Source organism: Larus michahellis, chromosome 2 (assembly GCF_964199755.1).
Source record: "Larus michahellis chromosome 2, bLarMic1.1, whole genome shotgun sequence".
Classification (NCBI taxonomy): domain Eukaryota; kingdom Metazoa; phylum Chordata; class Aves; order Charadriiformes; family Laridae; genus Larus; species Larus michahellis.
The window spans coordinates 122,023,431-122,036,264 of record NC_133897.1 but is presented as its reverse complement, the minus strand read 5'-3'; the positions used below and the strand labels follow the sequence as shown (position 1 = coordinate 122,036,264).

Below are 12,834 nucleotides of genomic sequence, written 5' to 3'. Positions count from 1 at the left end.
CCGGCCCAAGGCTCCGGCCTTACATCGGAGGAAAACCTTTTTGACCCTTCTCTGAGGAGAAACGGGTCCTTGGCCTTCATTTTCCCCATCTCCTCGGGACTGCGGCTGCCTCTCCCATAGCTAGATGTTCAGAGGAGATCGCTAGGTTGGGGGGGAGACCTGTGGTTCCCCTGCGCCTTCCAGCGTTTCAAAACTCTTCATGCTTCAGACCGTCCATCAGAGCTGCTGCTTGTTATGGGCAGCAAGAGTCAATGCCCTGGCCACCATCCGGGCTCCTGGTTTGGAAGGGAGAGAGGCAACTGCAGGCAACAAAGCTGAAGCTCAGGTCTCTCCCTTCATGTGAGGGGCAAACCACCTTGTGATTCTGTGAAGGATGCTGGCTCTGTTTTCTTATTCAGGATCTATCGTAATTACTATTAAGTAAAAATGCTCGTGTCTTCCTAAGCAAAATCCAATGACTGCCCTAAATACTTTCTTTTTAGACCACATGGAGGCAAAATTTGAATGCCTCGAAATACCAGGAGATCTGCAATGCTGAAGGGAAGCACATCCGAAGCGATGGGCTCAATGTCAGAGTTAAGTCGCCTTACTGCCCATGCTCATGCCATGCCCATGCTTCAGATGAGAAGAAAATCTTGTGGAAACCTCTGTGGGCAGGGATCTCCCAGGAGAGGACAGGCCTGGGATTTGAGGCATTGTGGTAAGATGTCCTCTTGTAACTGTGGCTGTGCTAGCTCAGGAGGTTACTGCTCCCCTGTGCTCATCACTGCTCTGTTAGAGGCTGCTAAGGGTTATCTGAGCTGGCAAAAAAGCTCTACTATTTAAAGTGATTAACTGATTATCTCCTTCCCTGAAATGAAGTAGGAAGCCAGGCCAGTAGATCTGAGTAGGCATGACGGGCAATGAGCCGCGGTTGGTGGCAGTAACCTCTTCAACAGTGCAAGTACAGCCAGAAGATGACACAGAACTACACCTTCAGTGATAAATAGTCTGCAGAATGCTTCTTGTGTGGTTTTGTGTCAGTTAGGACTATACCGCAGGTATATAGCCAGCTTCAGGTGTGCCCTATCCATGCTGTGGTGGTACATTAAAAGGAAGAATTACAGAAACCTCAGTTCAGATGTTATCACGCTGTCATCTTGTGTCTCTCATTGGGAGGAAGGCAGCACGGCCTTCAGCCTCAGCACAGGAGAGGCTGGCAAAGATGGGCTTCCAAGTCTTTTCAGTCGTCTTGTATGACTTCAGCAAAGCACATCCTTATGCCTCAATTTCTCAATCTGTAAAAAGGGAGCAGTTTTTAATCACCGAATAAGGTTGCTGTGAAGTTAAATTAATTACTGCAGGTAAAGAGGGTTACGTCCTTTGAAGGTGTTAAACAAAAGCAAAGATTTATTACTAAAGGAACACGATAGGTCCATTTGAACTTTGTTCAGGAGACCGCAGTATTTTTCGATTAGTAGCTTTTGGCAGGGGGAGAAATTGCACAGATGACCTCAGGGAAGTAAACTACAGGAAGGTGTGTGTGAAGGCATTCGTGCTCTTGCTAACGTTATTGTAAATCTTGATCCTTTAATAAAGCTGTGACCTTGGAGTTGACAACTAGTACTCCACGGAGCAATATATAGCATGGCACCAGCCTTGTAAATCTTATGTAGTTTTTGCCATTGACGTAGACAACATGTAAAGAGAAATTGGGCAGCTGAAGTTTATGAAACACATTTATTTGAAGGAAAGCATTTTAAATCAGACTTTTTAGATTAAATGAAACCAATGGCCCTGCCAACTTTTTATTCCTCGTGTTAAAATGTGCTTCTGAAATGAAATCTCAACAGTGAAAACTTGTAGAACTGCTCATAAAATTTTGCCACTTGCAGGGGGCAGCTGCCACCGAAGAGGTACATTTTAGATCACCTTTGCGCAGCTGTTGCACAACTCTGTACGGCTACTTTTTGTACTATTATTTTGGTTGCTTCCTTGACAATGCTGCTGCAAGAACAGCACATCTCCTTGCCAACGTGAAAAGGACAGGGATTTGTCCTGTGGGAGTGGTCAAAGATGGATATGAGGAGAAGGGGAAAGGGAGAAAGCCATGTAACTGCAGGGGGAATCGAAAGGTGCCATATGCAAGGGGAAGGACATCTTTTGCTCTTGCCAGGTGTGTCCGTATCACTACCGACAAAGAACAATTGCAGACACAGATAAAACCAAGGACAACACTCCTACAGTGGTAGCTTATTTCATACATATAAAAAGTTCTCTATACATTTTTTAGATGTGCAGGAAGCCATAAATTCGATAACTTTTCCCCTATATGTTTGGCTACTTCGCTTTGGCATACCAAATTTATTTATTTTTTTTTTAGTTACTCAAATGTTCCCACAAATTTCACCCTTTGGAGAAGCATTGTCCATCTTTCTGACTGAGGAGATTTCATTCTGAAAGAGAAACGAAAGCAACTTTCCCAGGCACATGAAATATTGAATCTTTCTCTTCCCAAAAAGGAGCCGCTTTCTGATTCCAAGAAAAACCAGTGAAGACCTAAATTCTATTGTGAGTTTCCTTCTTAACACGTTACTGTGTGATTAAAGCTACTTCAATCACTGTACATGCTTCTGTGCATGAACATGAATTTTATTTTTTTACAAATCAACTGTATCTTTGAAAGATACTTTGTTATAATGTACATGTAAAAAAATGTACATACTTTTTTTTAACTTACATAGTAAGGATACAGATTAGTTAAAAGACGCTGTCAATCTCTTGAATGGGTTTCTATTTTTTTATTATAAACATAACATTCACTTCTTGCTGTCCTTTCAAGTCGGCTTCCACTTACCAACTTTGCTAATTTTAAGTCACATCTTGCACTGTAAATGGAAACTTAGGTACAGTCTTATGGTGTCAGTAACACTGTCCTTGACAGTAGGCAGTGTGCCTGATACTGTTTTGAGGGTGGGTTTGTTCCAATTTTTTTGGTCGTGTAGCATCTGGAAAGCTGTTGTTTGTCATCTGCCTCCAGGACTGCATTGTCATCATGGATGTACGCAAGACTGGCCTGCTCCTGGAACGGAGCTGCAAACAAATAGGAGAGGCTGCTGTCAAAGCCGGTGTTTCTGTATACAGGACTAGCAGCAAGTTCAGGACCATTGCGTTTTAAGTAGAGAAACTAACAGTATTTTCTTTTATCCTTACAAAGAAAAAAAAAAAGAATACATTTTTTAAATGAAACTGAAATTTAATTTACAAAAAAATTAAAAACAAAACAATGCTTAAGGAAAAAAAAAAACACAATATTTTTAGGTCCACGCAGGTTACTAACACCCCATTAATTGCAAAAGGCTAAATTTTAATGACTGTGTTTATCTACAGAACATGTTCTTCCACTCTTTTGCAGTAGTCCTTACACGCTGTTTGGATGACTCATGTGCATATATTCTAAGAATGACCCATCCACAACTCATTCAATAAGGACTTTTCTAACAGTGTTTACATCCTGAAAGAAAAAAAAAGGTTATTTTATTGACTATCAAGACAGTAATTAATGTGTAAGTAGATTTAATTTTGACTGCTTGCGTTACCAGTTAACAAAACACTGGTTTCAGTGGGTTTACATCCATGTTTAAAGTTTACTGCCTAACTTTCTACTTCTTAGTGGTAAACGCTTGCAATAAAGCAAGAGAAATAATTATGAAACTTGAAATAAGTGAGAATGTCAAATGCAGAAACAGATTAATTCAGTGATTATGTAAAACGCAACAATGCTAATGCTATTTAATAAAGAGTCCAATTTGGTGATGCATGTTATATTACTGTGTATAGAAATAACTAGTTAAGTCTTGGCTATACTTTATGAAGTTATATTTGTGTAAGCTACCATTAAAATGCTATCAATCATACATAGGTCTGTTTCCACCATGTGCATGAATTATAGGTTCAAATTATTAAGATGGTTTTTCACCCCTGCCCTCTATTTGGACATCATTTTCTCTAGTGCTTTTGCCCGTTAAAAAAAAAAAAGTTATATATCTTTCTTTGGGATTTTGTCTGGATAAGTATCAAACATAAATATAGGAAAGAACTAAGTGATATTCTTGAGAAATTCTAACAGCATGTTAGCATGTAGTCTTCCTAGTGGAGTGTATGTCTGAGTTGAAGATGCCTTACAAAATTTCAGCTGAAATAGCTGGGATCTCTCCCAGGTGCTAAACAACAAATTGGACAACGCTACAAATAAATGGCAGGAAGTATCCAATTTTCATCTTGGGGGTCTTACAGAAGAAATATTATCAGTGTTTAAAAAAACATAAATGTGAACTAAGTGGACCTGTTAATGGCCAAATGGCATTCTCTGAGTGAGGCAAATACTGCTAGGCACAGTGCACTGTCAGATCAACTGTCAATTATGCTGTGTAACTTGTGTCTGCAGACATCCCAAGGACTGTCCACCTATATAGATTTGATGGTTAATATATTCCCTCCTACTAGCTACAAGAGAACAGTTATGCAAAAGCATTTGCTTTATCCAATACAAAATTTGTTTATAATCCAAATCCATTCGTTTATCATTCAAATAATAAAATAATAACAAATAATCCATTTGTTTACCATCCAAGCCACTGTTTGGATGATAAAGTGCTACAAGAAACATACAGGCTTTCTCTGGCCATCAATAACAAATTAATTCATCTGTGCGCTTACAATAGAAATGCCTAAAAGACTTAATCAAAAGAAAAGCTGAATTACTTCCGGTGGGTTCTCTGTAATTTAAAAGTTGCAGTTGCTGCAACATTTATTTCTTCAAGCAATATCATGAGAACACCATGTGTATGCTAAAAAGATGATTATCACGGAATATACCACCATGAATATACTATGTGTAGACTAAAATCAGCTTTATGACATGTTATGGTAATGAACATTACGATACAACACACCAAAAAAATCTTATGCCTTTCTCAGAACTGGAAGTCCGATGTGTTTATTCTGATTTTGAAATGAAAAGGTTGGAACAGCTGTGCCAAAACACTTTTTCAGGTACTCCTGAAATCCTGAAACAGTTGCTCCAAAGGTGTTTCAGAATTAAAGGGAAGGGTCAGTGTGTCAGTAGCGAACAACAAAGTGCACGTCTCAGCGTGTTCCCTCTCTTTGCCTCGTATTAACGATGTGGTGTCTGCAGTTTATAAACCAACTAAAGCGGTTATGAAACCAGTATGACTTAAAAGACCACATTTTCATTTCCCTGCTTATAATTTTTACGTTATTTGCAGGCAAACATAGTTCTGAACATTGCTTTTTACATTAGTCTTCAAAGAAATGTGCAACTGAGGCTGTATAATGCATATTACTCACGAGTCTCTCAGGATCAGCTTCTATATGCAACTCTGAATTGAGCAAAAGATTTAATAATTTTCCAAGTTTTAAGGCTCAATTCTGCCCTAAAGCTACACAATACAGCTATTTATGAATTTGCCCTGGGTAAAAAAAGAGTAGCTGACAGGTGTGATAAAAAGTATTGACAATTGTTTCTGTTGACCAAAGTAAATACAGAGTCTAATCTGAAAAATACAAAATTTGGGAAAATGTTATACATTAAAGCATTAAGTCAGGTAACGGTGAACACAGTATACACTCTGAGTGAATTCTTCCTTTAATTTACTTGGAGCTCAGTCTCCATGATAACTTACTAGTTTGATCATGGTTAAAGTGGTGAAAAGACTAACCTGCGAGGTAAAAAAGAATGGAGCAGGTTTCCCCCATCCCACCCACTGCGGGAAATGGGAGCGTTGGTTGATTTTTCTACAAGTCCTTCAGTCTGTAACCTCTCTAAAACACCTCTTCTGCGAGATGTGAGAATTGGAGTTTAAAATGCCTCAGCAAATAACGAGCAGGGAAGTAAATTACACTTGTCGAGGTCTGAGTCTACACCCGATGGACCTCAGTCCTACAAACAAGGTCACAGTAAGACCTTGCAGCCTTCGTGGGCCTTCAGAATGAAGCCATTTACGTGAAGTTATCTCAACTTTAAAAAAGAAATTGAAACCCCCACTCTGACAGACTCGTATATAAGGCCACATAAGCAGTTCTCAAATTATAACCTCAAAACCCAGATGAGAATGCGCAGCAAATGCTGCACATAAATCTGAGTTAGGGCAGTAGAAATAGCACATGCGGGATTTAAAAGCAGGCAAGTCACTGAACCTAATAATGCTCGTCGTCTTGGTTGTAAGTAACTGTTTGTTGTAGCCATCATGAGACTTCCTACACCGTTTTCAGTGCTCCTACCAGTGATAGGAGGGCTAATATTTTAAATACTATGTGCATGCATACTTGTCTCTGAAAGATGGGGAGAGGGAATGAATATAGGTACGTTTTTCCTCCACTGTCAAAATCAGTTAAACAATTAATATATTTTCTCTTTGTCTGCTATCTCCGATCAGTAATACTTGCTAGAATTAATCAGTTTAACATGTGAATTCAGTAAAATATATACTCATGTACGTTACTACTGCTCTCCTTTCTGATCTGTGGTGAGTTAGTGGTCCATTAGCTCGTCCTTATCTACTTCTCACTGGCAATAAGGGCAGGAATACCTGGGAATAAGAGATAGTGTATTGTTAGTGGATGCAGATATAATTGGTATATTTTTAGTACTGCAAGCAATAAAAGAAGTATTTATATTTCTTTGGCCAGATATCATTAGAACCTTCTTTTGCCATAGCTAAAACGCAGCATGGGCGTTAAGACGTGTACCTGAGGGTGATGTATGCCAGGCTGGCAAAAGGTCAGCCTTCCTAATGGACGCTGCGAATGCTGCATGGAACTGTGCCAGCATCTCAGGGTATTGATCCAGAAAAGCACTCCTAACACAACCGTGACCTTAGAGAAGAACAGATGAACACTACACCTATGGGCATTTGATAAAAGCGTCATTTAATTGCTGCGATACCCTTGGGGCGTGCATGACCAAACTACCAATTCTCAGGAGCCCTCATTAAGTATTGACACTTTATCGCAGAGGATTTCTACTTAGTTTTCAGTACAGAGTATGGTCTTGTTGCATGGTGGAGATGCTGTTTTCAGGTTAGTGCAGTTTTCAAGTGCATGTGGATAAAAATTCAAGTTTTTCTGACCATTAGAAGAACAGTAACTGATAAGGAGATAGGTCTTCTGAGCAAGCAGCCTGAATAATGTGTCATTTAGGAATTCAGATAACCAAGAGTATAGTGACTTTAAATTATGTAAATCAAAAAAGCATTTTAGTAATGATATCAAAATTGCTCCCAATTGTTAATGGACAAAACTAAAGCCCATTGAACTTCAAGACCTCACTTATTCTAGAGTTGCTGTACGCCTAATCGATTCCTCTAACAGGTCCTGCCCTCAAAGAGAATGAAAGGGACAAAGAATTTCAACTTTTGACATACAACACACATTTATTCTGTAAATATATATATTTTCTCTATATACTATGAATATATAAATAAGAAAAGCTGTCAGTCTTCTTAATTCAAAACTATTTCTGAAGAAAAAATTATTAGAAGAGAGCCAATTACATTTAGATTATTACTAGTCTTATTAATTCTGGAAATAACCAACACTTTCAAGTTTTATTTGAAAGTAAACATCATTTAAACATAATTCTCCCCCAAGAAAAAATAGCAAAACCTGCTAACTTGTCAAAATACGGTTGTTTCTACAAAACAGGACACATGTTTTACCAAAGCAGGGGTGGGGGGGGTATGTTTTTTAAAAAAAATAAAACCTCTTTGTCCTGTATTTTAACTGATGCAGTTATGGTCATGATTTTTATAGTCAGGCAATCATAGTGTATGAAAACAAAAGATTTATCCTTTCTCCAGACAAAGCCAACATATGGAGTCAGGAAGATTCAGCTCCCATAGGTTTAGGCTTGAGCTTCATGTTTGCAATGGCACTGGCAGTGTTTTAGAACTCTTTTAGATATGGAACTTGATAAATCACAAAAAATTTATTCTTCCATTATCACGTTGGTCAAGTTTCTCTGTTTAGACATGGCCTTAAAAAGGTGTCTTAATGGTGTTAGTTCTTGTGCATGGATACACATCTGGAATCATTTAGTAATTAGTGTTCAAGGTTGCAAACCTGTGTTTCACATTCTGTGCAACTTTGGTATGTGCTCTCCATTTTCTTGGCAATATCAGTAGCTGGAATTCCTTCAGAAGGACGATGAGTGCAGGAGTAAGGGCACATCGACACATTATTCTTTAAAATTGCAGAAATACAGGAATGACAGAATCTATTCATAGAAAGAAACAAAACCACATGTGATAATCCCCCTAACACATGCTTCAAATAAGGCAGGGTATATAAAAAAAGAATTAAAATTTTGCACAACATGAGATCCCCGGTGTAACATTTTAGGATATTTATTCTTCCTAGGATATATTGTTAAGAAGACTGCGGGTATTGCTTCTGCAGCACTAGCTGTGTTAAGCAGAGCACTGAAAAAAGACAAGCTGAGCATCCTGGTAGCACTGAAACCTGTGTGACTGTGAGGACTCATTTCAGAGCAGAAGTGAGGAACTCGTCCTCTGCGGGCCAGGCAAAGCCTGCACTCCATGATTCCAAAACTTGCTATCACAGCTAAGATTATTTCCTTTTTTGTGGTGTTGCTTACTGTAAGTCTTCCTAAGCTCATAAAGAGAAGAATAGTCCATGCCGCTCCTACGACAGACAAGAATCCAGGTTGTTTAAGACGAGGGAATTTCTCCAATACATAGTGAAGTCGGGAGTCGGAGAATGGCACTCTGAGGTTTTAGGCAGCAGTCGCAGGGAAAGCGTTGGGCTGCTGTGTGATAAGCTGTTCTTTTACCTGGCCATCACAGGGTTTGGACTGGGTAAAGGCATACCTGCCTCTGGGAGTGTCTTAGCCACTTCACTTCTCTGGTTTTAGGGAAAAAAACCCAATAGATTGGATTAGTGGTTACTGCATCTGCTTTTGAAAGCTTTCTGTTGGTTACGGATATGACAGATAAGCTTCGGTGAATCTGCCTGTAGAGATTTAAGACATTACTGCCCTTTGCTATCTGAGCACCATTGCAAAGGCCCAATGCTAATGGGACAGGAGACGGCCTTTCTTTGCATTAGATGATGGCTCCTCATCATGTCGAGATAGGGATCTGAAGGGTCTGGGGTGGAGTGACAGCCTGGAGCCACAAGGAAGGACAAAAGAAAGGATGCACACTGACTGCCCGCCCCTCTGGCTTTGGAGGAGCTAGAAGGAGCTGCTGTGCCAGACTGCAACCCGCAGCGAGCACATCCCTCGGCCTGGGTGAGCGTGCAGACAGCAGACACATACGGGTCAGGAGGTGGCAAAAGTCCTTGTTCCTCTATGATAAATTTGCACTTGTGCCCCTCTGCCAAGTGCCACGGCCCTGCAGCAGAACCAGCAGCAACAAACTTGTGTCTGCAGCCCCAGATGCATGAATGCAAAATTTCACTTAAACAGACTTTGCACCAAAGCAGGTAAGGAGCAGGAACATCTTCCTTTTTGTCAGTTCTGCCTGGTGACTGAAATGCAGTAGCTTCCAGAAGAGAGGAACCTAAAACCATAAATCACTGTGGTCCTGATGAGAAGGTCACTCAAACCTGCTAGTACTGGTGGTCAGGCTGTGACAATTTAGGATGTTGCCTCTTGCACCCTCCTGTGCTGCCCCTCCGTTGAATCACAGAATCATTTAAGTTGGAAAACACCTTTAAGATCATCGACTCCAACCACAAACCAAAGGTTACCCACCTTTCCTTCTGTTTCCTCTCCCAACCCTCCAGCCCAGCAGAAGGTATCACGTGCTTATCTCTCAGATACTTCTACTCTTTTTCGCATTTTTTTGGCAAATCCACTTGCTTTCCCAGTTGCTAAAATGCTAACCCTTGCACCACAGCTGCTAAGTCACGAATCTGCATTGTCCCCACCAGCTCTGACCCGTAGATAGCAACTCTAGCAGAGGAATGGAGTTGGAAGCTGAGGTAAAACCACCTTAAGCCACTGTAAAACATCTTGCTGAACTTGCCAGTGCACTTTGCAACAGCATTTCTAACACACTTAACAGCCTGTGATCGATCTATAGGAGGATTTCAGATGTAATCTCTTCTCTGGAAGCCTTCTTCATGTATGGCTCCATGGAGCCCCATAAAATATGATCAAAGCCTAAGTCAGACAGAAGGTGGTATTTTGCAGTTACTTCACAGAAGTATAAATGATTACACAAAGTGCAAAGAGAGTACAGCCAAGACCCAACACGCTCCCTGTCCAAGGATAAACTCTGAATTGTTACATACAGTTTGCCCTCAGGCAAGTTTTAATTTAAGATATTTCCTGTGCTTTAGACAGGGTTGAAAAGGTTTCTTTGTTTCCCTGAGGAACAGAAGAGTCTTCTATAAATAACCCTGTACAAGGTTCACACGTGCTGTCTGAGAGCTTCCCCCTTTTAATGTCACAAAATATAAAATCAGATTACCCTTTGCCAGTTTGTTAGCCCTTCCCCTAAAACTGTCAGTAGATGGAAAAAAGGGTGATATAAAGGATACAAGGACTGGCGAAGAGCAACTACACCCATGCATTATGCACAGTCTGCCCATACTAGTCAGTGATTTATTCTACTGATTATAAAAACAATTTGCAAGAATCTCAGGTTCAACAGCAAAAAACCCTCACCCTTAACCCAATTTATCACTCTGCTTTATTTGCTCAGTCTGTACCTAAATAGGTAAAATAAACAAACAAACAGAACTTAAAATGGTTCAGGTAGATGAAATAAAATGTAAGCATCTCTGGATATTGATCCTGAACACTGCTAAAGCCCTACTTCCCCCACCCCTTCTGTTTAGCCCCTAAACACTTGCCTCAAGTCTCTAGTTAGAGGCTGCGTAACTCTTCTCAAATCCCATAAAAGCTAATAATTAGTTCTTGAAGAGACTGAGGGTGCTGTAAATAGTTGCATTTTTGGACATACATACATATGACGTGTATGTCTCACCTCCAGAGCACATCATTTTCCATGACCTGTGACGCGGAATCAATAATAAAAACAAGCCTTGCCAGGGGAAGACAGAAAAGGTGCAGATACTTGGCTGGACTTCTGTTGAGAAGGAACTCTTCAAAGTTTCCTATAGTTCCTGAGGTCCACAAGTTGCCCTGGAAACTAAGAACAGGCGCAGAAACGTGCCAGGAAGCCTTTTATCCTTCCCCACCCCCTTTTTTTTTCTTTTTTTCCTTTTTTTTAAATTTTTCTTTCCCTTTTTTTCTTTTTTTTTAATTTTTCTAAAATTATTCCTAGACACTGTCTTAAGCCATACTTCTGACTGCCATTATCACTAGAAGGACGCCAGCTGCCACATTTGTAAAGGGAGTTGCAGATGGTTCATATTTGTTCTTGCAGTTTATACCTGCATACATTGCTCTGTGCTGATTCTATTTAGGATTCTTGTGCTGTCCTTACATCTGGACAAGACTGAGATTATGGGAGATACTGCGATTATGGCTCACATTAAATTTGTGGTGAGGACAATCATTAGAAATATTCACTTGGAGTTTGAACCGGAAGAACACGCTCAATCTTGAACAGCTGGTTTTGCGCATTGATTTTTTTTAAGTGGTTCCGAATAACTGGCCTTACCCTAAAGCAGCTATCCCAAAACTGATTTTCTGGCATTTCCTAAACTTAAGTAAATTAAACTGGGATTAATCTAGGCATATTTCTAGGTATTTAACAGAGGAAAAAAATAGGACACAAGGTGTCCCAACCCCTCCCTGCAGTTAGCAGAGAACACAACTTCCTTAAGGTAATTTAGTCTTAAACAGGCTGACTCCAGAGCTGCTTTACCTGTGCCCATCACCTACAGAGGCACACATACGGTGCTACCACCGTACCCTTACCTATATGTAAATTACTGATGAAACATGATTATTTTTAGGCAGTTCAAAGCAGACTTTCCCCCTTTTCCTTGTCTTTTCCCCTCAGTCCTCTCCCTGCCTGGGCAAACGTCGGATACCTGCACCCCAAACCTCTCCTGCACCCCAACCTCCCGCCTGCCCCCGCTGGCAGGGTACGTCCCAGGGCCGGCCAGAGGAAAGCCCCTGTGCCCTGGTCACTTACAGGTGTCGGCAGGGTGTTGGGGTGGCCGTGGTGGCTAGTGGTCGCTCCCTTGCCATGCTGGCCAAGGGGCGGAGGGAACCCCCCCTTTTTTTTCAACAGAATTTTACTTCCCTGAGTGCAGGGGTGCTGCGGGTGGGGAGGGGATGGGGGTTGTGAAGTATCCAGGAGGCAGGCGTGACCTGGAAATTTTTAAAGCCTAAAAAGTGTCAAAATCCAGTAATAGCAGTGTATTTGTTGTGACCCCCTGTAATGCATACTTACAAAATAGTAATGTTTTTAAGAGAAGCCAGAAAGCTGGCAGTGACGCTGTTTTAACTACCAAGACGTGTAACTGTTGAGCACAGATGTAATTGACAACGGACTTAAAATAGTGGTAGGTTATCTTGAAGATGATAATTCAGTCAACGATTACTTTTTAAAATAAATTTCCATTAGCACTGGAGATGGCATTTTCTCAGGTGCAGACAGTGATGGCCCACATTCATTGTGACAGCACAATGGACTGTCCACTACCACTGTCAAAGAAAACAGGGAAAGGCACAATGGCTAAAGTGATAAACAATTACAATAGACATTTGGGAGAAATTTATTTTTGCTCTCCCTATTGTAAAGGTTATGAAGGACCTTGATTCTCTGTTCTCCCTGTTTTCAGCCTCTTGCTTCCTCACCCAGTACTCTGATGACAGCTGTGATGGGGATG

At 40.6% G+C, this 12,834-nt stretch overlaps 1 protein-coding gene across 1 annotated transcript; it reads right to left on the bottom strand.

The window, feature by feature from the left end:
- Positions 1 to 4,101: 4,101 nt before the first annotated feature.
- On the bottom strand, positions 4,102 to 12,190 carry RNF125 (ring finger protein 125). The gene is given in 6 exon segments (XM_074573555.1): positions 4,102 to 4,224; positions 6,504 to 6,535; positions 6,538 to 6,590; positions 7,674 to 7,693; positions 8,122 to 8,275; positions 12,135 to 12,190. Coding segments are annotated over 6 exon segments (438 nt in total).
- Between the last annotated feature and the right edge of the window lie 644 nt (positions 12,191 to 12,834).